At 35.2% G+C, this 26907-nt stretch overlaps 2 protein-coding genes across 2 annotated transcripts; one reads left to right on the top strand and one right to left on the bottom strand.

Moving 5' to 3' along the window:
* Positions 1-1602: 1602 nt before the first annotated feature.
* On the top strand, positions 1603-2395 carry LOC143571655 (norbelladine synthase-like). Its single transcript, XM_077057026.1, has 3 exons — positions 1603-1791; positions 1880-1985; positions 2103-2395. The coding sequence occupies exons 1-3, from the start codon at positions 1603-1605 to the stop codon at positions 2393-2395; spliced, it is 588 nt and encodes a 195-aa protein (XP_076913141.1).
* Positions 2396-13641: 11246 nt separating this feature from the next.
* Positions 13642-15671, bottom strand: LOC143571640 (uncharacterized). Its single transcript, XM_077057015.1, has 2 exons — positions 14891-15671; positions 13642-13856 (listed from the first exon to the last, which is right to left on the bottom strand). The coding sequence occupies exons 1-2, from the start codon at positions 15536-15538 to the stop codon at positions 13749-13751; spliced, it is 756 nt and encodes a 251-aa protein (XP_076913130.1). The 5' UTR covers positions 15539-15671; the 3' UTR covers positions 13642-13748.
* Positions 15672-26907: the final 11236 nt, after the last annotated feature.

Here is a 26907-nt window from a genome sequence, read left to right as displayed (position 1 = left end):
TTCATTCTAATTCTCTAATCCCTCATCTCATTCATCATAGTTACCCACGGGTAATTGGTCAAAACAATTTATGTAAATATTGTATATAAAAAAATCGATTTTATAAATTTGAGATTCTAGACTTCTTATTGTTTGTACTATAGATTTTATTTTTACTTTTAATTTTGTTCATTTCTTTCAAATAATGGATCTTTTTATTTTATTATTTAACAAATCCCGTGCAAACACGGGTTCAAAAGCTAGTAAGATATATAACACAATATACCTTTGAATTTACAAATTTGCTTAACCATTGGCAATCTTACACGCACAATTTGCTTAATCAATGTCAATCTTACACGCGTCCATTTCTCGCTCTCTCAACGATAAGGTCTGGGATTTTCTCGCCATGCCACCGAGAATGAGAAATCCCCATAAAATCTCGTCACTTTTATTAGAAAGATAATTTTTTAAAACAAATATTGCCTAGCTAGTCAATGAGATATTATGGGATATATTTCCATGAGAGAGAGAGAGAGAGAGAGAGAGAGAGAGAATAACGTTTGTTTCTTGTCGTTAAAAAAGAAAAATGAAAATTAAATTGCTTATTAAAATTTTAAAGTTTTAATAACTTATAAAACATCATAATTACTTAAAAATTACAGAAAAAAACTTTTCTTTTTCAATCCTCGCATATTAAAAAATTGAATAATTTTCAAGTTAAACATCGATAATCTATCTATATCTATTTTTTTTAAAAGATACTATTTATAATTATGAAACAATTTTATAGTAAAAAAAAATAAGCGAGCCATAAGTTTCATCAAACCCAAATAGCTTTTAAACGGGTTATAACATTTCATTTATTTGTGAAACTCTTTTATCATCAAACCCTATGTATGTTATTAATTTTCTTACAATAAATAAAACTAAAATACAAAAAATATTTAAATATTAGAAACGTAAAATATAAAACAAACCCCGTAATCAAACCATAATTTAATTTGTCAGTGTGAGTTTAGTTAGACGATTCTTTTTTCTTTTAAGTTTAACTTAAATAAAAAGTTTCACAAAATAATATCCAAATTATAACAAATAAACATGAACGAATAAATATAAAAATTAAGTAGATAATTCATTCAACTTTTCTTTAAAAAAATTGAACATAACCTAACATAAATTAATAAAAACAAGTGGATGTGGTGAAGAAACAATAACGCCTTGTTCTTGAGTTCTTTAACCAAAGAAAGAAAAGGAAAGGAGAGGGAATAATAAGAAAGGGAAGGGAAAGGAAGGATATTTTTTTTAATTAGGTGTGTTCTTGAGTTGGAAGGAAATTAAAGGAAAGGAAAGGATAATTATGTTATCCTTAGTAATCATCCCATTTTTTGGATGATAACTTATTGGGAAAATACACTAATTTAATCCTTCCTAACTTCTCATACTTCTTTCCTTTCCATCCTAAAAAAAACTCAAAAACACTCATTTTTTAACTATCCTTAGTTTTCATTTTCTTTCCTCCTTTAAAAAAACTCATGAACAGAGATAAAAAGACAAATGAAACAATTTTGGAATCTTTTTTGGAAAAAAAAATACAACATATTCAAGCTGTTCCATTTTGACATGTTTATGTATAAAACTAACCTCCTATGCACACTCCAACCACAAAGAAAATTGTTTGGAAGCTTAACAGAAGAAGCAGAAGTGAAGGTGCCAGCAAGCAAAGCTTGGGCACTCTATGGCACTCTTGACTTAGGAAAGCTCATTGTCGGGAAACTCCTTGAAGCAGTGTTAAACTCACCTTTAAGCCCGGTACGTATTTGATTATTATCATATATAATAAAATCAATAGGCTTTCTGACTTGACTTACTGATAGCCTGGTTTCAATCTGACATGAAGCGTCAAATAATGGGGGCAATTAAAATCATGTCACAGTTAGACTTGGAAAAAAATGTTACAAAAATGGATTCCTTTTATTCTCTCACCGCGTATTTATTAAGGACAAGTGAGCTATATCATTTGATAGTAGATTGACAAATTGTTAGGTTGAGTTGGATTTATATTTTAAACGAGTGTAGATATATTGTACACGAATAAATGACGGTATAGTATCATTTTGCAGGGTTAGGTTTCCCAAATTACAAAGAGAAGTTTACAAAGGTCGATAATGAGAATATGATCAAAGAAACCGAAGTTGTGGAAGGGGGTTTTCTTGATATCGGATTTACCTTATATAGGATAAGGTTTGAGATCAAAGAGAATCCAAATGATGCCACAGGTTCATCATGTATTCAGAAATTAACGATTGAGTACGAGGTTAAGGAAGAGTTTGCTGCTAATGCTACTCTTATCACCAATGAACCTCTCCTTAACCTTATAAGCGTTGCAAGTGAGCATCTTTTGAAATCTAATTAACATGGATCATGTTTATGGTTACTAGTGTTTATGGTTAATTGGTTACTAGTTAGTGTAAATGTGTAAGCCAGTGCTTTTCACTAGTATGATTGACCGATCGTGTTTGCTTTTTATTTGAAGAATAATGAGTTGCTAATGTTGTTGTGGTACCACAATACACATGTTTGTATGCACACATATGTTTAACTTAACTATCTAATGTACCACTTTTTAAGAGGTTAACCTAACTATCCAATATGAGTTTGGCTTTGACACACAACTTGTTTTGTGTTATAAACGGAGTATCAAGAGGTCGGTATTGTTGAACTTGGAAGTGGGTATCTAGAACAACGCAACACACGCGCACCGACTCACGGTTTGCTCGAAGAGCATTTCTTATTAAACGACTTACGATAAAGAAAACTAGATACACAATAAACATAAACAAACTAATGGGTTTATATAGATCCATACATAGCAATCCTAACCAAACTCAACTACGACTTTAAATTCAAATAAACTAAATAAAAACACTTAAAGATAAACTCAAACACTATTAAAAGATAAACCAAAATTTTTAATTATTATCTTTTTATTTGAATCTTGATCTCCTCCTACCGCCCCTACGAGATCGAATCGTACCACCATTGAACGCCAAGCAAATATTGTTTTACGTTTAACAGGTATGTTATAACGATTGAATATCGTTATGTTTTCAACAAGTGAATTGACGTTATAAATGAAGGGATCGGAGGAAATAGAAAATAAAAACTACGATAAGTTTTTTTTTTTTGAAAATTGACTTTCATTAAAAACAAACACAACCAACGACTCTCCCCAAGACGGAGAAAGACGCCGAAATCCAAAAACCAAAAACAACAATCACGTTACATCAAATAAACACCATCTTTTCCAATCCACTACCCCTATCTTAGATCTATTTTTGTACCAAAGAAAACCCAAAGATTTTATATCCGCAACCATTTCTACCACCTTAGTGTTCTTGCCCGAAAAAATCTTTTCATTCCTAGCCCGCCAAATCCTCCAACAAGTAATGATGACAATGCCATGAATAATCAATCTCTTGTTCCCCGTCGCACCACAAACCTTATGCACTTCCACCAAATCATTGACATGGAAAACAAAAGATCTAGGGATGTTGCACCATGAACCAATCGCATTCCAAACGGCCATAGAAATGAAACACCTGGTTAACAAGTGCTCGAGCGATTCCTCATTACTCTCACATAAAGCGCAACTATGATCATCACAATGCAAATGACGTCTAGCTAAAGTTTCCTTTGTTGGAAGACTATCCAGAACGGCCCTCCACATAAAAATATTACATTTTTTCGGAACCCAATCGCTCCATTGAAAACCGAAACTCCCAGCATCCACAACGGACCGCACCATCCATCTTTTAATCAACGAAACCTCGAACTCTTTGCAGCTACCAACCGCCCAAGACCATGAATCTTCACGGTCAACCATCACCACCCCTTGAAGGAGATCTTCCAACTCTTGCTTCTCGATCACCTCCTGTTGGGAGCAAGGAGCTCTAAGCCAATCCCACACAATGCGACGAGAGGATCCAGTGACCACCAACCGATCTGCTAACAAGACATTTTTATGTTTTTCTACCGCATATAAGGACGGATACTTGTCCATAATCGGCGCCGAACCCAACCACAAATCCATCCAAAACCGAACTTGGCGACCATTCCCAACTGTGGCCCGGATCACTCTATTAAAACCCACACCATCAACCTTAAATTTGTTCCAAAACATAACACAATTCTTCCAAACCCCAGAAACCCCATTATTAACCGGAGCAAGCCCCCAACAGCGCGAGGACCCGTGAATAGACAACACTACTCTTCTCCACATAGCGTGATGATCATTAAGAAATCTCCCAAGCCATTTAGTAATCAGCGCTTGATTATTAACCTCTAAACGAGCGATACCTAAACCCCCTTCTTTTATAGGTTTGATGACTACCTCCCAAGCCACCCATGACATCTTCCTCACTTCATCCGAACCACCCCATAAGAACCTTCTCATCAAAGCTTCTAAATCATTGGTAACCTTCTTGGGTGCCTTAAAAAGCGAAAAATAATAAGTGGGAAGACTATCCAGCACCGATTTAATAAGGGTTAACCGACCGGCAATAGATAACGAATTAACTTTCCATTTAGAAAGCCTCTTCTTGAACTTGGACACAACCGGTTCCCAATTAACCACCCTATTCATGTTAGCGCCAACCATAATCCCTAGATAAGAAAACGGGATTCTACCCGGCTTACAACCCATGAAACCAGCTTGGATATCGATCTCACCATCTTCTACACCTACTCCAAATAACACTGATTTATGGAGATTAATCTTTAGCCCCGAACACAAGTAAAATATGCGAAGAATACGTTTCAAGTTATCAAAATTAAAAGAAGACCACTCTCCCATAATCATAGCATCATCCGCATAAAAAAGATGGGATAAAGTAGGACCTTCATTAGGAAGAGTAATACCATGAAACGCACCTATATCACAGGCTTGTTTCAACATACCTGAAAAAGCCTCCATCAGAATAATAAAAAGAAAAGGCGATAGCGGGTCACCTTGACGAATGCCTTTATGACACCCAAATTCGAATGTAGGAGATCCATTAACAAGAACAGATGATCTGGTCGCCAACAAAATACCACTAATCCAATCGCACCAGACCGAAGGAAAACCCATCTGAGAAAGAGCCGACAACAAGAACTCCCAATTCACATTATCATAGGCTTTCTCGAAGTCAATCTTGAACATAAAAATTCTTCTCTCCCTCTTCTTAGCCCAAGCAATAACCTCATTAGCCACCAAAGGGCCATCAAGAATATATCTCCCGGATAAGAAAGCCGACTGATGCTCTGAGACAATCTTATTCATAACCGTTTTGAGTCGATTCACTAACACCTTCGACACAGTCTTTAAAATACAACCAATGAGACTTATCGGTCTAAAATCCCCCAAAGATGACGGATTGTTTACCTTAGGAATTAAGGTGATAAAAGACGAACCAACCCCCCAGCAAAAACTTTTAACACTATGAAAATGATCAAGAATATCCGCAAAATCCTTCTCGAACAACTCCCAAAAAAACCGAATGAACCTAAAATTAAAACCATCCGGCCCAGGAGCTTTGTCACCACCGCATTCAAAAACCGCATTCTTGATCTTATGCACGGAAAAATCACTTATCAAAAAATCCGCCTCCACCGAAGACAAGACCGAAAACCCATACCCAATCAACCGAGGCCGATGTGTAATAGATTCTTTAAACTTCCCAGCAAAGAAACGCAAAACTTCCTTTTTAATGAGAACCGGGTTTGTTTCCCACGCCCCATTCACTTCCAAACCCGGAAAATAATTTGAAGCTTTACGTTTATTAATAAAACCGTGAAAAAATCGTGAATTTTCGTCTCCATGAATCGCCCAATTACACCGAGCCTTTTGCTTCAAATCCCGGTAATAATGATTATCCAACTCGCCTAGCCGTCTTTTAATTTCGCTTAAAGACCATGTCTCTTCTTCCAACAAATCCCGAACCTCCATGGTTTGGTCCAAATCACGCAACTCTTGCTCCAATAAAACCCTTTCCTCCTTTTCTTTGGCTTTACAATCGATCGCCCATCTAGAGATAGCATCACGCAAAGCTTTAAATTTATACAACAATCTCGCGTCCGGAGAACCATGAAACGAGCCATCAACAAGCGTCTTCTTAACCAACGTCCCAAAATCCTCTCTACCAAGCCAAGAATTGAAAAACCTAAACGGTTTGGGACCATAGTTCTTGGAAGAACCAATTTTCAAAACCAACGGACTATGATCCGGCTTATTCCTTTCGAGAGCAATATACTCCGCACACGGCCATTCCATAAAGAAATCCCAATTAACGAAGATTCTGTCAATACGGCTTAATTTATTTCCTGCAACAAAAGTAAAACGCCTCCCTTTCAAGGAGTACTCGTGAAGATTCGAATCATCAATGAAATCGTTAAACTCATTGGCCTCACCCACATTAAACAAAGAATTCCGCCTATCCTCGGCACACCGAACCGAGTTAAAATCTCCTGCCACAATCCACCTCCCATTACCCTCCCCGATTAAATCACGAATTTCCCCCCAAAGTGCTCGTTTAGTAACTAGATTTTGAGGAGAATAAACATTGAGAATATGAAACAAGCTACTCTTTCCTTTCACAGTGCCCGAAACTAAAAGCCAATTATTATTCTTGACCACCCTTTCCATACGAAAGACTTGGGAATCCCAGATCGATAATAACCCACCCGACCTTCCAGACGAAGGAACCCAATCAAATGAATACTCACCATAACCCCAAAACCGTCCCGCATCCACAGAATCCAAGGAAACAAATTGCGACTCTTGTAAAACAATAAAACTAACCTCATGATGGACTCGAAGACCTCGAATCCAGTCGGCTTTGCTAGAACTCCCTAACCCACGAATGTTCAGAGAAAAAACATTCATTGAACACCTTCTTGATAGCCTTCGGAAACAAGAACCTCTTTAACATTAGAAACAAAATCTTGCAAATTCTCAACACCTAACGCCTTACTCAACTCAATGGTCTTCTCCAACTCCACCTCAATCGGACCTTGGTGTTGCACCGGATCAATACCTCTACCAATCATCGAGGGCTCCGCAGTCTCTCCCTCGATGTCTCGAACCACCTCCGTATTAGTAGACATCCCTTTGTTAAGATCCGGTGTTAAGAACATTCCTTCAACACCTGTCTCGATACCCCTAGTAACATCCGAAGGCACGTGCATAATACCGATAAACCTATCAAGATCAAACATATCTTTATCCTCCCTTGGTCTCTTCTTAGGACGCTTCCTAGAACCACTACCCCCACTCCGATTAGAAAATAAAGACTTCCGTCTGAACTTCTTATGTCCCTTGCCTTTCAACACAGAAACATTTGTACTATCAACGTTACCATTGTCGACCACTTCCTCATTAGAATGATCATAAGAGTTCGAACACTCACCGACCATCACGTTAGAATTATCGTTCACACAACCATTCAAACCATTAACAACATGTTCCCTGACAGAAAACTCATTAGCTTGAGAACATTCGCCCTCTTCACGATGCACATTATGAAACTCATCCTGCACAATATTATCATCACACTTATCCTCCTCCGGTAAAACGGAACCAACATCCTCTTCATACTCTACTACACATTCAGGTATCCATTCCCCAACATCTTCATCCACCCACACTTTAAAAATTTTTCCCCTCCAATTAATGTCCACCCGATCCACAATCCGTTTGCACTCTTTACTCAACACACCGATGAGAGTATACGATAAGTTGTTCTCTTCACCTGATAATGAAGCCGATTGAACCACCTTGCCAAATCTGCTTCCAATCAAATCGCATACCTCGTCTAACACCAACTGAGCCGGAACCCCATGAACTTGGAGCCAGGCGATCCGACCCTCCTCCACACTAGTTCTATCAGACCAAGGTTCTAAAAACTCAAACCAGTCTGACCATTTGCCTTTGTCATTCAGGAAGGCATCCCTATCCCCACTAACGTAGAATACCAACACCACTGAAAGCCCTCCCAGATACTTAATATCTAATGATCTCCAACCATGCTTCCGAACCAACTTTTTCAAAGAAGTTAACGTGTGAAGATTCACCACCCTCCCCGTAAGAGCACATCCCTTCCAATGAGAAAACCGTTCCACCGAATCATCCACCTTAATCTCATCTACTTTGTTCCGATTTAACAAAGAATCAACAAAAGAACGCCCATTACCAACTGATGCATAAGGAACCCCATTCCTATCGGATCCTTCGGAACTAGGGTTTGCTTGACCACTAGGTTTTGCATGAAGAGGATGTTGGTTCCGTTAAACATATTCAGATAAAAGAGATCATATGGTTAACCTAACATATTCAGATAAAAGAGATCATATGGTTATATAACCAAATAAGATATATATAACACAATATTGACCTTTGAATTTACAAATTTGCTTAACCACCAGCGATCTTACACGCGTTCATTTCTCACTCTCTCAACGATAAAGTATGGGATTTTCTCGTCATGCTACCGAGAAAATGAGAAATCCCCATAATATATCGCCACTTTTATTAAAAAGATAATTTTTTAAAACAAGTATTGCCTAGCCAATGAGATATTATGGGATATCTTGCCATTAAAAAAGAGATAAGAGGATAATTTGTGTTTTCTCGTCATTAAAATAAAAAAGAAAAATGAAAATTAAATTGCTTTTTAAAATTTTAAAGTTTTAATAACTTAATAAAAAATCAATAAATACTTAAAAACTACATAAAACAACTTTTGTTTTTCAATCCTCGCATATTAAAAAACTAAATAATTTTTCAAGTTAAAAATTTTTAATAAATAGGAATGATTAAAAAAACATTAATTATTAAAGTTTAAAATAATAATAAAAGTATTAAAACTCATACTTATAGTTATTTTTAAACTATTATTTTATTAGGTTTGATTTCCTTAACTCAGGGGGACCATCACATACTCCACCCAACAAAATGATGTCACATCACTAACCCCAAATCCATCACATGTGATGGTTTTTTACTAGGGGTGGTGTGGTGGTGTGTGATAAATTTTTTTTTGTTTTTGTTTTGTTTTTGTTTTTTTGCAAGATTAAATGTTACAAAGATAAATAAATAAATAAAAACCGACAAAAAAATGGTTGATATAGGCCTCGTCACGTTTCCGCCAACTTACCCGACTTTTATATAATTTTTATAGCATTCAAAAGTTCAAGGTTTAATTCATAAATTATTCTAAATTCCGTGTAAAAGAAATGTGAAAGTTAAGGGGTTAAATGTGTAAATTGTATTTAAAATAATAATAATAATAATAATAATAATAATAATAATAATAATAATAATAATAATAATAATACTAACGCAGCTTCTTCCCTGATTCTTTTTCCGGTGAACCCCCCCCCCCCCCCAACACCTCCCAACGGTCATTTTTTTCCTCGAGAACCCCACCATCACCCTTCATCACGCGTGACACCCATCACGCAAAATCCATTTTTTCCGCGTGACAAAGGGGCGGCGGCGGTGTGGAGAGGCTCACCACGCATGATGGGAGCTCCATCACGCACCGCCCCGTCCCCCTCATTATTCTACGAGAATTAAGAAAATTGTTTTAATATTTGATTTTAGAATAAAAAGTCATTTTTTATAAATTTAGAAGAGCAAATCTCGTCACTCTTTAAATTTAGAAATTCGTTTTAATATATTTACCCGCCAACCAATTACTTTGTTATTAGTCATATGTAACATCATGAAAATAACGAGATAAAAATACTAAGTTTCAATAGTACAAGGACTTAAAATATAAATTTTGGTTTCCTGTCTGGTCTCGATACGCAACGTCACAGAAACAAGCCCATCGCGTATCGCGATGGGTATGTTTTCAAAACCCAAGAAATGGAAGACGACGATACGCGACGGACCAAAACCCAGTGTCATCGCGATACGCGATGACATGGTCTGACAACGTGACATGTGTCCCTCCACGTGTCACATGGTAGCACCATGCTCCTGCCACGTGTCACCACGTGGCGTAAAGGCATGACATGGTGACACGTGTCCTGCCACGTGTCACCACGTGGCACAAAGACCGCCACGTGGCAAGCCTACCCGTGACTCATCATGCCTACATCACGATACGCGATGGGTCCCGAGAAAAAGTCTACAAATACCAACCTCCACCCTTTCATTTCTCACACCCATTTCACACACTCTTTCTCTCTCTAACATCTCTCTAAAAAAATCACCTCGATAAATGTGTACCGACCACCTCGTCTTCCGTAACCATAAAACTCTGACATTATACCTCGTAATCTGTGCCATAAACCGAAGTGCGTGCCGACCCGAAACGAACCGACGACCCTCCTCGAAGTGCGTGTCGGCGAGACTTGAAGACCAGCGTACCTCGATTTGCGTGCCAAGAAAGTGTTGATCAAGATTCTCGATATGCGTGTCAACGTCGAAGTGCTGCCCGTGAGTTTAGAAAATAATAAGCCAAACAAGGTAGGCATAATGTCCGAATAAAATATTAATAAAATAATAAGGCTTAGACCCTAGTCAATGGTATACTCAATACCTCGAAAATAAACAAAAGAAAATAAAATAAAACAAATAAAGATAAAGATAAAAATATAAATTCTTTATTATAAAGGAAGAATGATTATTATTTAAATAAATTTTAAATAATAGTAAAAGAGAAATAATAAAGAAAATAAATGAAAGAATCTTTATTAATAAATAAAGATAAAAGTATTATTTAAAGATATATTAAATAATAATAAGTAAATGAAAATATATACATCGTTAATATAAACTAAACGATGTATATATAAGTATACGTTTTGAAAAATGTAGATTTTAGAAAAGAAAACATGACGGACTAAAAGTCCGAATATGAGAATAAGAGATATATGATTTGAACTATAGGTTCAAACATATTATAAAAGAAAAGGAAAAGAAAAGTAGAAGATAGTTATAGTTTAATTTTATTATTCTTATATAATAAGTAAAAGAAAAAAATACGTTTCTTAATAAAGAAGAAACATAGAAAACAAGTTAAACTAAAAGTTTATCTCGTGAAGGAAATAAGTTAAAAAGAAATAATTTTAACTTGAAAAAGAAAAGAAAGAAATGATATTTTAAACTAAAGGTTTAAAATAAAGAAAATATGTTTTGAACTAAAGGTTCATAAAGAAAATAAAATCGAGGTAAAGATTTTACAAAAGAGACTAGAGGTCTTAAGCCAGATTGTATATCCGACTAACAAAAAGTTATACTCGTACTATAGGTGCGAGATAACAAAGAAGAGGGAAAGACCCTCGGACAGTGTATTAAAGCTGATCCAAAAGAAAATGCTATACTCGTACTATAGGTGCGAGGTAGTAACGGGAAAGACCCTCGGACGGTGTTTGAAGCCAATCCAAATCAAAAGGTGAATACGCCCCCAAACTTTTACAAACTTATATTAAACGAGTCAAACGTATTATATGAAAATTATTTACAAGGAAATACGTGTTCCTAAAACCGTTATAAATAAGGGTATAAGCCTAGCCCTCAGGCTGTAGTATACGTTTGTCTGGATCCTTACATATGTGGTAGTACGCGGTGGGCACATCGCACCACGCCTGGTCGTAGGACGCTTTCCTGCAGGAAGCACGACCATGTGTATACATACGGGTACTTAACTAAGTCGAACGCTGCGGTGTTTGCTGAGGTTACCTAGTGTAGAAACTCAGAATTTATAAATGTGTTGTTTTAACTTTGTTATTCCTAAGCCACGATGGGCCGAGGCAGGCGTAGTCTCGAGGGGTAACAAAGTAAAAGAAAATATTTTTAGCGTCAGCGCATTCACCAGCATATCGCTGACGTATTTTCTAACATTTCAGGAAAAGTAAAGTATCAAGAATTGGAGCTATTCATGAAGTGGATGTTCGCAAGGTAGAGATGTCTCATTGTTTTAATTATTAGAAAGATTATAAACAATATGATTTATAAAATCAAACGAGGTTTATAAATAAAAACACTCGGATATTTATATCTGAAAAGTTTTTTTAAATTAAATATTATTACAAAATAAAGATTTGTTAATAAAATGTTTTGAAAGGTATATTAATATTTTATTATAAATAAGGCTTTATAAATAAATTAATATTTCAAAATATTAATACTTTTTAAAGACTTCCGCTAAACTCTGATATATTTACAAAACCGGTACCAACTGTTGGTCACACGCCTAGACCATAAGCCGGGGTGTGACACCATATCACGTATTTATGGTTATTAACTTATTATTTAATATCATAATATCAAAATATATGTATGTTACATTCTCATCAACTATAAATTCATAATCTCATGGCATCCAAATTCCAAAAGAGCAATTTCATTATCTAATCTTTTAGTTAACCACTCATAATCATGTCATCTACAAAACTTTATATTACACTATTTCTTATACTCGTATTTGCCAGTAAGTAACACATTATTGTTAATGCTTTACTTCTAATAACAAATTTCTAATGACTCATTATTATTATTATTATTACTATTATTAATTTTTTTTATACGCCCAACTGATTCAAGGAGCATGGGGTTGTTTGCTGAAGCGTGTAAAGAAACTTGGAACTTAGATCCATGTCAGTTTGAGGAATGTCATAAACAATGTTACACTAGAAGAGAAGTTTATTCTGGCGTTTGCCTCGATGGAACCACTTGTCTATGCCTTTGGTTTAGTTGAGACCAACATATTTTAATAAAAAGATGTAATTGTTATCGTCTTTAATTTAACAGTCTCGCATGCATATGAAATCATGAAATTCTAATAACCATTTAAATAAATATTCTTCACAAAGTGGATATGAATGTTGAGGAAACAATGAATTTGTACGTTTGCTCTTATTTTCTTTTCAATTCATAAATCATGTGGATCCATTTTTAATAGTCATGCACTTGACCTCAAAATTGCCATTGTTCCTAACACTATATTCATTCGTGAAGACGAAGTGTATGGCCATACACAGGTGCTGGCTCGGCGTTGAAAAAAACTTGTATGGAAACTTAGTTGTCGTAACCACACAGTGATGACAAATTCGAAATTTTATGAAACACCTTGCTTAAAAGTTTGTAAAAGCAAAAAAAGAGTGTAGAAAAGAAACCTTGATGGTGTTTTGATCACTAACAATTAAGATGATAAAAATGATGTACACAAATATAACACATGAACATGAAATTTTGATATTATCTTGTATCTATCTACCCATTACATTGATCACAAAAATTTAACTGTATTTATATGTTAATACTAGTTTTTATCGTATTACGAGGGATGTTTACATTATTTGTTTTTAATATTTATATACTTTTTTGAAGTTTTGACGGTAAACAATCAGAATCAGTGGATAATCAATAATGATATTTTGTGGATTTTAAAAATGAAAATAATCTGAATTACTATATAAAGTGCGAAGACTAGTTATATAATTTACTCAAAACGTAAAAGGAAGAAGAAATTATCAAGGGTGGGGTCGCCAACGACAACCCGACATGCGACAAGGTTAACTTGCTAGAAAGCATAAGCCATGGGGTCGAGCACGGTCACCACAACACCTCAACTATTTTCCATAGTTTTCTAACTTAACATTCCTAATAATATTTACAAACATTATTTCTTACATATATACACAAATACATATATATACAAATTATATATACATAAAGTTTAATTACAATATGTACATAATTTAGATGGCAAGTTGGTCTAGATACTTTCATAGTGTCCACCATATGTGATTTCAGCCCTGACCAGAGGAACTCCTCTCATTGTTGACATTGCTTCATTTGCATTTTGCACCACTTGCTTTATCCTCTAATCACACATCCAGATTTGACGTCAATACTTATATGATCGAAAATACTTGTTATGTGATGTTATGTGGCTAGTAATTACTAGTTTAACTTAAGAATTCAAGCTTATAATAAATACAAGTCAAGTTGACAAAGAACCTAAGTTATATAAGAAAAATCAGTGCAAGAGTGAGCTAGCGGCAGCTTAAATATTTTTACTAGAGCAGAGGCGCAGAGCACGGTTCGGTTATTAGACGAAACCCAAACCGAAACCGAAGTAATCGGTTATTTGAATATACAAACCGTTTGATTTTCCGGTTATTTTTTATTTCGGTTCGGTTATTTTCGGGTTTTTTTTCAATTATGTGTAAACATTGCAAATAAAAAATTAAAAAAATGAAAATGCATATTTTAAGCTTATTAGAGTACGACATATATATTGAATTCAAAAAACACAATTAGACACGTGTTACGTGAAACCATACGTATACAAAGTTGTTAAATAGAGTTTAAAATTCAACAAAGTTCTTAATTAAAAAACATTATAAGTTTAGTCCAGTTTTTATTCATCGTCTTATTCATCTTCAAGGTTTAGTCAATTTCACATCATCTTGATAATCTTTATCACCATCAATCGGTTCGGTTTTTTCGGTTTTTTAAAAATGGATAACCGAATCGAAACCGAAAATTCGGTTTTCAAACAAACAAAAAATTAACCGTCGGTTAATGTTTCGGTTCGGTTTTTCGGTGCGGTTTTTCCGTTAATTCAGTTTCGGTTTGATTAATTCGGTTTTCTGCCCACCCCTAATTTTTACCGGTCAAACCAGATTAAGTTGAGCTAGGAGTGAGTTTTACCAAGTTAACTACAAGCGAATTGTAAGTCACTTACTTAGTTATACAACTAGTTTGGTTAATAGTGATAGTAGCGTGTGAAGTTACAATACTTCTAATACTTCAAAAACTTGTATATAAATACACCCATTGACTAGTTAAATAAAAAATTCAAAGCATGTAATATTGTGTAAAAATGTAGAAAATAAAAAAAAGTAACCAAACCTTGTTGTCAGGGTAGATCTGAATCCTAAGCTTTTGGTTTTGTTGTTTGTGCCTTCTGCCACTTCCACATATTATGACACAAATGGTAAAAGCAGTCATACCAACAGAACAAAAAACACCAATCCCACTTAAACCCCACTTCCAAAAATTCAACTTATGATCACTTTCTTTCCAAGCAACCACTTCTTTCTTGATCATCTTTGATGGTGATGAACAATTGTCACCATCCTTTTCATGTTGTTCCAATGGAACCGTCTCAATACGAGACAAATCAGATTCTTGAGAACCCGTTTTCATTTCGACAAATTGGTTTTCTTTCTTAAATAAAACATGAAAGATCGGATCTTGATCATTTGAGTCTAACTCAGACTCAAATGAATTTTCCGAATTTTCCTTAGACCCCTCGATCAAAATTGGATGTTTGATGATTTCTTTGACTTCTTCGTGATCCGATCGCTTTTCAAATATTGGTTCATCTTCAACATAATCTTGAAACGTTTCTGTTGTATAGAAGTAATTCGGTTTGTAATATTTTTCCGTACTCTTGACATATTTTTCTGAGAAGATCTTTTGATCCTCGTAATCTTGGACTTCTGGAAGTCCAAGATCATGAGGAATATTTACCCACTCTTCATCTTCAAGGTCCATTTTTTTCTTGGTTTCAAGAAGAGTCTAAATATAAAGGATGTACATTAATTTGATGGATTCTTGAATTATTGAAGGTGGGGAACATACATTTGGAAAATAGTCACCTCAAAGAGTGTCCTATTGTTCTACACGTATGATACATTTTGATGATGGATGGTTTGGATGACATATTATATGAATTTGGGGTGGTCCATGGGACCTACATGATGTGTACTTAATTGATTTCAAAATTGTTTTATATACTCCCAAAGATATTTTATTGGAGTTTTCCAGAAGACCTGGTTTAAAATTCTCTGTCACTTTCAAAAAAAAAAATGTATTAAATGTCACTTTAGACCCTAAACAAAAACTTTGGGTGAACACAAATCTACCTTTATAATCTATACTATCACAATTCACAAATAGGACAACTGGTAAATTCCATGTTATGAAAAAGAAAGGCTAATATTAAACTTATTTCTAACATAATATAGAATAAGATATAGGAATATTAAATCTTGTGGTAAAACCATATTAAGCTTTTAATAATTAAAGCATTAAATTGTACGTTCACTCAACTGTAACATAAATGTGTTAGGATGAATGATTTTTGTTTTCTGTGCTAACTTAAAAAAAAAATATTATATTCCGTGAAAGTTTATTTAACGTTGGTATTTAGAGTTGTGTTTATGAATGAATTTAACGTCCAGTTGGGCTGCCAGGTCCGGGGTCTTTCAAAGATTTAGGTTCAGTGTTTTATATATTTTCTACCAAGAATATATAGGTTTCTGAAGAAACACGGATCTACTCCCCACTAATGGGTCCTAGATCCAACAAGTCAACAAGGTAGGATACGGTTAACTGCCGATACGATATGAACCCAATTGCCCAAAGTCCAGTGACGAAGACATGCAAAACAGACACCATGAGCTCGTTACGGGAAGGACAAGAGGGGAGGTCTTCCCGTAACCACCCTCCGGCGTGAGAATAAGTACTGTTATGTAGAAGATAAGCACTTAAGTAAATTGAGAGAGTACAGTGGGAGTGAATGAATACCTCATGATGATTGACAGGGTATTTATAGCCGAAGGGTGTGGGAAGGTGATAGGGCCAGCTGTCCTTTTCATAAGATGCTCTCATAACCGTCTGGACACGTATCCTCACATGATAGGTTCATCTTATACGTTGCATGTGCATGTATAACAACCTAGACACGTGCCCTTCTGATATTGGTTAAAGGAGTAATACTAACCATGTGCATGGTTGTAACGCCATGTGTCACTGGCTGATTGGCCGAAGGATCACGTATTGCCCAAGAAAGCATCTTGACAAATCTTCTAGAAGGCAACTGGTTATTCGACAGCTGTCCCGGGGCATTACCTCGTGGTTATTTACGCGGAAGGGTATTCCTTCTTGCGGGTGACTTTTGAGGGTGCCAGGATGCTTCCGCATGTGCTATGAGAGTGTTTCTTCCTCAAATGATTTATGCGGATGGTTTATATGTCCCGCGGGTGCCTTATGAGGGGCTTCTGGTTGACCCGCGGGCATTGCTTAAGGGTATTCGGGTCTTTTTGGTACCCTACTTCTATAGTTTCTTTTAAGAAGACATTGCTTTAAGATTTAGGCTCATTGTTTTGTATTATATATGTACTATCTTGCATTTGTTCAAGTATGCGTAATTGATATTTGGTGTATTTGTTTCTTCTTTTGAAGCAAGAACTGCTTCAAGATGTGGCTCTATTATTGTGGAACCCTGTTTACATTATTATAGCTACTCATTACCAGGTATGCCCTGTGTTACATGCTCTTCACTTCCGGGTTCAAAACCACCTCAATTCTCTCCTAGAGTTGAGTTTAACATGCACATTTTGCAAGTTAAAAATCTTGCATGTTCCTCCATTTAATGTGTCTTAGAAATTCTGCTAATAAGGCTTGCCATTCAGTTAGTCACAAATATACTTATTTTTGTCATTAGCACCTACTTTCATTTAGACATTTAGCTATACATTTTTATTATGTTACATTTTTTTTCCTCAAATAAACATGGTAGGTGTTTTTTGAATTGTTTAATTTATTTTGGATACACAATAATAAGTTTGTGACTATATACTTGTTTATAATGCAGTACTCAACTTTATTTGTCGTTATTTTTTTATAAAGTTGTGACTTGTATAATTTAAAATATTCCATCCATGGAGTATTAATTAACACGTGTAACTAATTTGGATACTACGGCTTTCTTGTTGTGCACGTATATAATGTATATATGTGTGGGCTCTTAGGTAGGCAAAAGTGAAATTGCATTAATTTTTGACGTTTTTTTAACTAATTTCGTGAAAATAACGTTAAAAGTGTTGGATGGTTAATCAAGCATCATGTAGTGGCGTTGATAGCCGAAAGACAAGGGTACATGCACCGGGTCGTGATGGTTGAGTGTTTTGTGCCTTATGTCTAAGGATTGATGTGAAACCACTATCGAGTTGGGGTCTCACTGAAAGCATTCTCTCTATTCTTAAGAAGTAGAGGTAAGATTGTTACATCTTACCATTTTCAGACCCTCCCATAGCTTTACCATTGATAAGATTTACTGAGTACAATGATGAACTAACTTGGTGAAGAAACACGGAACTACTCCCCTTAATGGGTTCTAGATCCAATGAGTCAACAGGGTAGGATACAACAACCAATAACGATATGAGCACAATCTCTCGAAGTCCAGTGACTAGAACCTGCAAAACAGACACCGTAAGCTCGTTACAGGAAGGACAAGAGGGGGGGGGGGTCTTCCCATAACCACTCTCCGGCGTGAAAATAAGTACTGTTCTGATAGAGATAACGCATTTAAGTATTTAGAGTAGATGGTTGGGAGTGAATGAATACCTCATGGAGATTGTGAAGGTATTTATAGCCGAAGAGTGTGGGAATGTGATTGGGTCAGCTGACCCTTTCTAGAAGATGCTCTTATAACCACCTGGACACGTGCCCTCATTTGATAGGTTGGGCTATACGTCGCATGTGCACGGGTATAACAACCTGGACACGTGTCTTAATATGATAGGACGATATATAACCTTGGTCATGTGCATGGTTATAACAACCTAGCCAGCTGTCATTCATTCATTGGTTGATGAGTCACGTATCCTTTAAAAAGGACCTTATTAATTCTTCTAGAAGGTAATTGGTTGATTACAACTGTCCTGTGACATTGCTTTAAGGTGATCCTAACGGGTGTGTATGTTACCTTGCGGATGACCTCTGAGGATGTCTGGATGTTTCCGCCTATGATTCCTAGGACATAACGTTGTCCTACTTTTATGCGGGTGATCGATATGTCCTGCGGGTGCCTTACGAGGATTATCCCTTTGACCCGCTGGTGGTATTCAAGGGTATTTGGGTCTTTTTGGTACCCTACCTCTATACCTGGATACTAATAACTAGAAGGTATTCATCAAATTTGTTTATCAAAATTGTGTTTATTTGAAGGAGGCGAGAGTGTTGGTGGAAATCTCTTATACGAGGCACGTCAAAAATAGTTGGATGATAGGCATCACATCAATCTCACCCAAAGGAAATTGTTTAATCCCTTCTCTCACTCTTATTAATTGTTAATTTAATATATTTGTTTTTTTGTCTTTTAACCGTGAAAAAGATAACTTATGGCTCTTTTTAACAAAGTTAACACAAGTGGGGAGTGACTTAATCAATTTTTAAAGTGTCATGTCATCTTAATTTATATTAGACGTTAGAGTATACCAGTAGGCCTTTATGGTAGTCGATGTTTATTTTGGTAAGAAATATGAAAACATGTGTTTTTGTTGAAAACAGTAATATCACGCATTTATGGTTATTTAATATCAAAATATATTTAAGTTACATTCTCATCAAAATGCTTCAAGTATAAATTTGTAATCTCGGAGCATCCAAGAGAACCATGTGATTGTATAATGTTTCGTTGTATGATCTTTTAGTTTCAAAATACTGAGAACTCATAAGCATGTCATCTATAAATCATTACGTTACAGTTTTTCTTATACTCACACTTGCCGATAAGCAATACATTCCTTTAATTTTATAGAGTGTTAATGTTTTACTTCTGACCTTATGAGTAACACACTTCTAATGGCTCACCTTTTTTATTGGTCAATGTATGCTTAACTAATTCAACGAGCATGGTAATATTTGGTTAAGCGTGTAACGAATATTGGACCCTTCATCCATGCCATCTAAAGGAATGCAATCGCCAATGTTTCCATAAAAGAGGGGTGAGATCTGGCTTTTGTTGGTTCGGTACTTGTGTTTGTATTTGGGGGTGTTGAGACCATATATTTTAGTAAAAAGATATAATTGTTATCGTCTTTAATTTAGGAGTCCGGCAAATGATATCATGATATTCTAGTAACCATATAAATCACAAATAAATTTTCCAAAGAGGATTTGAATGTTGGGGAAAGTGAACACGATGTTGTTAGGCGTATAACCTAACACAGAAAACCAATCAAAACGTAATTTCATAACCACGTCCAATCGACATAATGAAATCTTAAGCGTAATTTCACATAATATTAATAAACATAAGAAACTTTTGTGCATTGAATGTGAGTGTAATTAGTGGAAGAATTGTTGTGAAATTGAAAGTCTAACCAACTAATGGTGACTAACCGACTATTGAGGGTATGAAATGAAAAATGACCTTCTTTTTAATGTTTAACAAACATAGAATTATATAGGTATTTCGTATGAGGTGACCAATGGAAAAAGGCTACCGTCATCTGGCCCAACACAGCCGTACGAGCCCTTAAGCGCGTCCAAGTTATCTCCAATTCCGGGGAAAACCTATCCACCTGAAGCCCCACTGGTGGTAAAACCTTGACGCCCTCAGGATCGATCCGGAGATCACAACGATTCCGATTTTCCTTCATTGTGCCACTCATGCCCTCTCAAAGTGTTATTTGTGAGGATCGAACATAAATATCTATTAAAAAACTCATGTTTCCTACTACTACATCACATTGGAAAAGACAAATAAAAAACGACCCTAAAAGTATCATTTTTTTATTAATAAATAACAATCAATTTTTTTTACTGTTGACATTGAAAGTCTTTGCAGTGGAATCTTAGTAAAATTTATTCGAAAAAAAAAACCATTAGGATGAATGTGGCCGAAGAAATAGTTGTACGAATTGGAAAAGAGGAACAACATTGAAGGCTCGGATTTTATGAATCTTCAAACCAATATGAAAGTGATTTTGATTGAATTAGATGATTTAATCAAAAATGTGTAGTTTTGATTAGCAGCGGACGAGGTGGGAGTCGGTTCGGTAACAAAAAAATTTTCGAGGGTCTGGAAAAACACAGCTAATGTTGTTAATAAATTATCCTTGGCGGGAAAGAAAATTCTTAATTTGATTAAAGGGGAGTTGGGAAATGGCATGGACGATAGTTTTTGGTCAGATATCTGGATCGGGAATTCGAGTCTAAGGTCTCTTTTCCCTAACATCTACAAGTTGAAAAAACAAAAGCAGTGTAAAGTAGGAGAATGTTTTAGATGGGAAAGCAATCAAATAGTATGGAATTGGGATTGGACTTGAAACCCGACCTCGGATGTAGAAAGGTTAGAATGGGAAAATTGTTTTAAGACCTTGTTATCGGATTCTTGGAAAGGGGAGGAGATTTATGGTCGTGGTTGGGAGATCTACTTAGGTCATTCTTGGTTAAGGAACTTCTAGTGCAAAGCAGCGATTACTCTAATAATTTTGTCACGGGGTGGAGCAAATGGGTGCGGATAAAGTGCCAAAATCACGTTTGGAGGGCGGAAATAGATAAAGTTCATACCCAAGAGGTGTTAATGTTCAGGTTCCTTTTCGGCTATGTGGCCTTTGTGACTCGGAGATTGAAACAACGAATCACATTTTCACTAGTTGTGAGATGGCTTTGGCGGTGTGGGGTACGTGAGTTTGTGGTGTAAAATTTGTTGTATATATTATGTTGGCTATAACCCAAAATCAATCAATTAAACAAATAAACAAACCTGGTAATCTTGTATGCGATGTAGATGAAGAAATTACAACTTGGATTATTCTCTGAATCGTGTAATCACTATCAGATAAACCTATTTGTGGGTTACACACAATGATTTATCGGATAGTGATTACACGATTTAGAGAATAATCCAAGTTGCAATTTCTTCATCTACATCGCATACAAGATTACCAGGTTTGTTTATTTGTTTAATTGATTGATTTTGGGTTATAACCAACACAATATATACAACAAAGATAAACCTATTTGTTGGTTACACACAATGATTTATCGGATAAGACAGAGAATTCTGTAACATGGAATTGAATTTTTATTGTTCTTGATGAAGATCCAGAGAAGAACCTAGTAACCGTTGTTCTCTTCTGTCTCATCGATCGATCAATCCTCTGGTATTATATCATCAGTTTGTTTAAACTAAAAAACCCATATCAATAATTAGAAGCCCACTTTACATTACACTTAAGCCCAAATATAAATACAAAGCCCAAATAACATTTTATAATTAAATCGAGCCCGTACTCCTGCGTTTAATCTCTAACGTTATTTCCTGGATCGACAAGTTAATCAATAACACTAAAATAACCAACAAAATTCCTCTAGTGTTTGCCTTCTTGGTTAGAGATTTGTTGGAGTTACACCATAACTCGGGTTTAAGGTTTTGAAGTATTTGGATTGCTAGGAATGAAAGGTAGTTTGAAGGCAAAAGTATCAAGGTTGAAGACATAATTAGAGAAATTATGTCTCTAGGATTTTTATAGTTTATACAAAGATCTAATTGGAAATCGAAAATGGTCTAAGTGGTGTTCTTTCAAGGTTATGTAATTGTTGGTTTTGGGGGCTCCTCTCCGACTTGTGATGAGGGGCGCACTTCTTTGCGTTGGTTTGTTTATAAAAGTTAACAGTTCGGTAAAAAAATCATTTCCAAAAAGTATTAAAAATTCAAAAATTACATTAAAACACATTACATTCTCTCTCTTTTTCAATTAAATAATATATATTTTAATACTTTATCATCATATTTTTCTTTCATCCACTCACAACTATTTTCAAAAAGTATTTAAAAATTATAGATGGTGAATAGAAACTTTTCAAATATACGAAAAAAATCACTATATTTTTTTTTCACATTCACTCACTACATTCTAAATTATTCCCTACGTTACGAGAACCTCAATCACCAAATTTGATGGACATATGAGCATGCTCTAATAAGCTACTTGTGTATAAGGCTATAGTAAATTTGATCTTGTGTAATCCTAATTTCTACTTTTTAAGCATGTTCTTTTTAAATGAGAAAATTCCTAGAATATATATTTTAATGAGAGATTTCTGGATTTGTCTTCAAAACAATAGAATTCCATAAATGTTGAACACCCCCCCCCCCCCCCCCCCCCCCGGTTTGATTGTTCAACAAAAATACAACACTTGTCACAAAATCTGGCGAGACAACATGGTTGCATTCCAAATCTAGCGTGATATACTTGTTTGAAAATGAATTTTGCCCCCCCCCCCATATCTATAGAATTGTGATTTGTATAATTTAAAAAATTCAATCTGTATAGTACTTAGGTAACTAAGGGGCTGTTTGGTTCATTCAGATCTGAATGAGTCTGGTCTGAATGAGCCTCTGTCCCATTCTGCAACAACAACAAGTCTGAATGATTCAGACCTAATTTTAACCATTTAGATATTTTTCTGTTTGAAACCAAACAGTCTGAAGTCTGAATAAATCAGATGTTTACATCTGAATGGTTTCATTCAGATGTAGACAAACAGCCCCTAACCTAGTTATTAATAATGACAAGGTATTCATCAAATGTTTTTTTTTTTTTATCAAAATTGTGTTTATTTAAAGGACGCGAGATTTTTTTTATGGAAATCTCGTTGAGTTGGCAAGGCAAATATAGTTTGATGATAATGGTCAATTGGTGGTCAAATGTCTGATTTTATGCATGATACACACCTATGAGTCTAGCTATATCAAAACGTGTTTATGGTCAACTATGTCTATATGAAAACTGTTTTTTATTAAGTGCTCAACCTCCTTCACGTGTCAATGTGATATCACTCATTTATGGTTATTTAATATATTAAAATCATATCATTTATGGTTATTTAATATTACTAATATCATAATATCAAAATATATTTGTGTTACATTCTCATCAAAATGATTCAAGTATAAATTCATAATCCATCCAAAAAAGCCATTCATTGTATAATCTTCTTCTTTCTAAATACCAATAACTTATAAACATGTTGTTTATAAAGCTGCAGTTTTTCTTACGCTCACATTTTTCGGTAAGCAACAAGTTACCTTCTTTTAGAGTGTTAATATTTTACTTATGACCTAAAATGACTCACTATATTTTTATTGGTTAATGTATACATACCTAATTCAGTGAGCATGCTGATGTTTAGTGAAGCGTGTAGTGAAATGTGGTTCCTAAATCCATGTGTTCAAGAGGAATGTGTCAACCTATGTCTCGAAAGAAGAAAGGCGAAAACTGGCATTTCTTCCACGATACTTGTTATTGTACTTTTTGGTGTTGAGATCCATGGATTTTAATAAAAAGATATAGTTGTTAGCATCTTTAATATAAAAGTCTGGCATATGAAATAACTATATATTTTTCGCTCGTGTGTTATATGGATTAATAACCTAGTACCCATAAAAACATAAAACGCAATCTTGTCATCACCAAATTGTGTTAATAATCAAATTTGATTATGCACTGCATCAATAAATTGGTAATGGGGTGACCTCCCAACGACTACACTTTATTTTTATGATATATCTTTTGTTTACCTTTTCTTTTTTCCTCCAAATATTTTACTATCTTTAAACGAACATTGCAACAGTGACAACTAGATCGGTGTTGAAAAAAACTTGTATGATAAAAGTGTCGTAACCACACCACAATGATAAATTCAAGTTTGTAAAAGTAAAAGAAGAGTGTAAAACAATGACTTGATATATGGTCATTTTAAGTTAATCATCATCTTCATCATGCATAAAGTTTTATCATAAAAACACAAAACACAATCTTGTCATCACCATAAGAAGACTGCTCTCTAAGATTTGGGGGTGGGGGGGTGCATTGAAGCCCCTCTACAGCATCATGTAAGCACTGGGGGACATCAAAGCCTCAACCTATATTAATGTCCCATTGTAGTTTAAAGCCCCTTAGGCTCCCCTATTTCATATTTATACACACACTATGAATACATATATTTTACATTCCTCTTGCAACCATAATAAAAGGGTCCCTAGATACACATATAACAAGTTAACATATTTTTGAGGCGTTACTCGATCAATCTGTTTGGCTCATTCCCATGCCTGCATAAATATAGATCGTTAAATCAACACTACATGAACAAGTTACATTAGATCTATAAATATATTTAACATACAAACGATGCTTTTTTCATCAAAGTTGATGAATCGATCATGAGCATCAACACGAAGCATACTTGACAAGCTGGTTCAAGAGGGCGGAGGCATTCAATGAGTTCAAAATGGTATTCACGTGGATCTTTAGCAAAAGCAATTACACTCGTGCAACCTTAACCGGGCCTAGTTCCCATGCATCCACAATACCAATTGAAAACGCCAAAATCCGGTTCCTGTATCATACAAAAACACCATAATGTGCGCATTGACTGATTAATTAACAATAACCATTAACATAAAAACATGGTAGTGAAATGCGCACAAACACACAAAAAAAAACTTTTGAAATGGTGAGAAATATATCTTATGTAAGCTCCAAATTTGGTAAGTAAACAGTTATGTGTCTTCAGGTAATCGGGCTGGGTATCACAAAATCCCAAACCCGGTCCGTACCTGCAAAAAATTTCAAAGCTAATCTCATTCCCGTCCTAATACCCTTAGGATTCAGGTATACTCGTCCCAGATACTTCGGGTTTCGGGTATACGTTGTCGGGCTCGGGTTATTTTGCCATCCATAGTTTTCAGGGTGTTACAATTTTAAACTACGACTCGAATCCAGCTCTAAAAAGCTCGGCATTTCATTTTTATTTTATCTTATGATTTTATTAATCCAGACTCAAGTAGTTCAAGAGCGACTCCACTCGTTTACAATCACGTAAGTACAAATTAAAACATGCCGGATTAAATCGATATGACCCGAATCCGAACCTGACCCGATTTAGTAAAAAAACCAAGTGGTTTTCATTTCACCCATCTTTTTGAACCAATCCCAAAACAAGTGATAATTAAGAGTTATGCTCAAGCTCGTGTGCAGTACCTTAAATGAAAGTCCAAAAGGGTTGAAACAAAAAAATGTACGAGCCTAAATGATATTCCCATACAATTTCCAGCTTGGGCTCAATAAATAGAAGAGCTTTATACGGGGCTTGGCTCGGGCTTGATAAAGCTTATATACTTATATTTATGTGTGTTGTCTATATATTTATATATTTGTTCATATATAATTATATAAAAAATAAATTAAAAATATTTGAGCTGAACCGAACCTAGCAGACCTTTGCTCGTTTACAAACCGAACTGAGCAGAGCGGCTCATTTACAAACGAGCGGAAAAACGAGCGAGCGGTGAGCGGTTTGGACGGCCCTAGGCTAGGTCTTGATAAAGCTTGGTTTGTTTCGAGCTTCTTATCGAACCGATCTCGAGTAGCTCGTGGGCAGGTCGGCTCGTTTGCACTGTGCGATGTAAACCATATAATTATTGTATAAATTGCTGTAAAAATTATATTTTTGTTGTTTATAGATCAATTTGTAAAAAAAATAGAAAAATTAAAAATTAAAAAATTAATGAGCTCGAGTTTGATTTTTCAGTTCGATAAAGTTAACGAGCCGAGCTTGAGCCAGCTCGTTTAATCACGAGCCCGAGTTCGCCTCGGCTCGATTACAGCCCTAGGTATATAATATCAAACACTATAAAGCATCTTGGATGGATGCTTTTTAGTTGTCATTTGCCATGTTATGTTTACATGTTATTGACTTTTATTTTTCATTTGTAACAAGGTGGTGATGGCTTTAAGGGATAACATTGAAGTTAAACATGTTAGATTTGTTAGTTGTATTTTTTAAGTGATGTCTCTGTAAGAATAAATATATGGATATGTATATTTATGTATGGCCTACATGATCATTTATATTATAATAGATCAAAGTTAATTAAATTATACCTTATTATTATATCAGCTAGGTAATTGTTGATGGACCAAATTACTCTTTCTTGCTAATCAAGGGTTTCCCCTTGGATGTATATAAATATGGAGAGACTAATTAACATCAAATAACTTAGCCCTAAACCCTCACATAAATTCGTGAGCCTCTCTCCCTATATATTATTCGGTTTC

The sequence above is a fragment of the Bidens hawaiensis genome, unplaced genomic scaffold (genome assembly GCF_021521415.1).
Source record: "Bidens hawaiensis isolate Kalapana, Puna unplaced genomic scaffold, B.hawaiensis_p1.1 tig00025457_1, whole genome shotgun sequence".
NCBI lineage: Eukaryota > Viridiplantae > Streptophyta > Magnoliopsida > Asterales > Asteraceae > Bidens > Bidens hawaiensis.
This window is presented reverse-complemented; position numbering and strand designations above follow the sequence as displayed.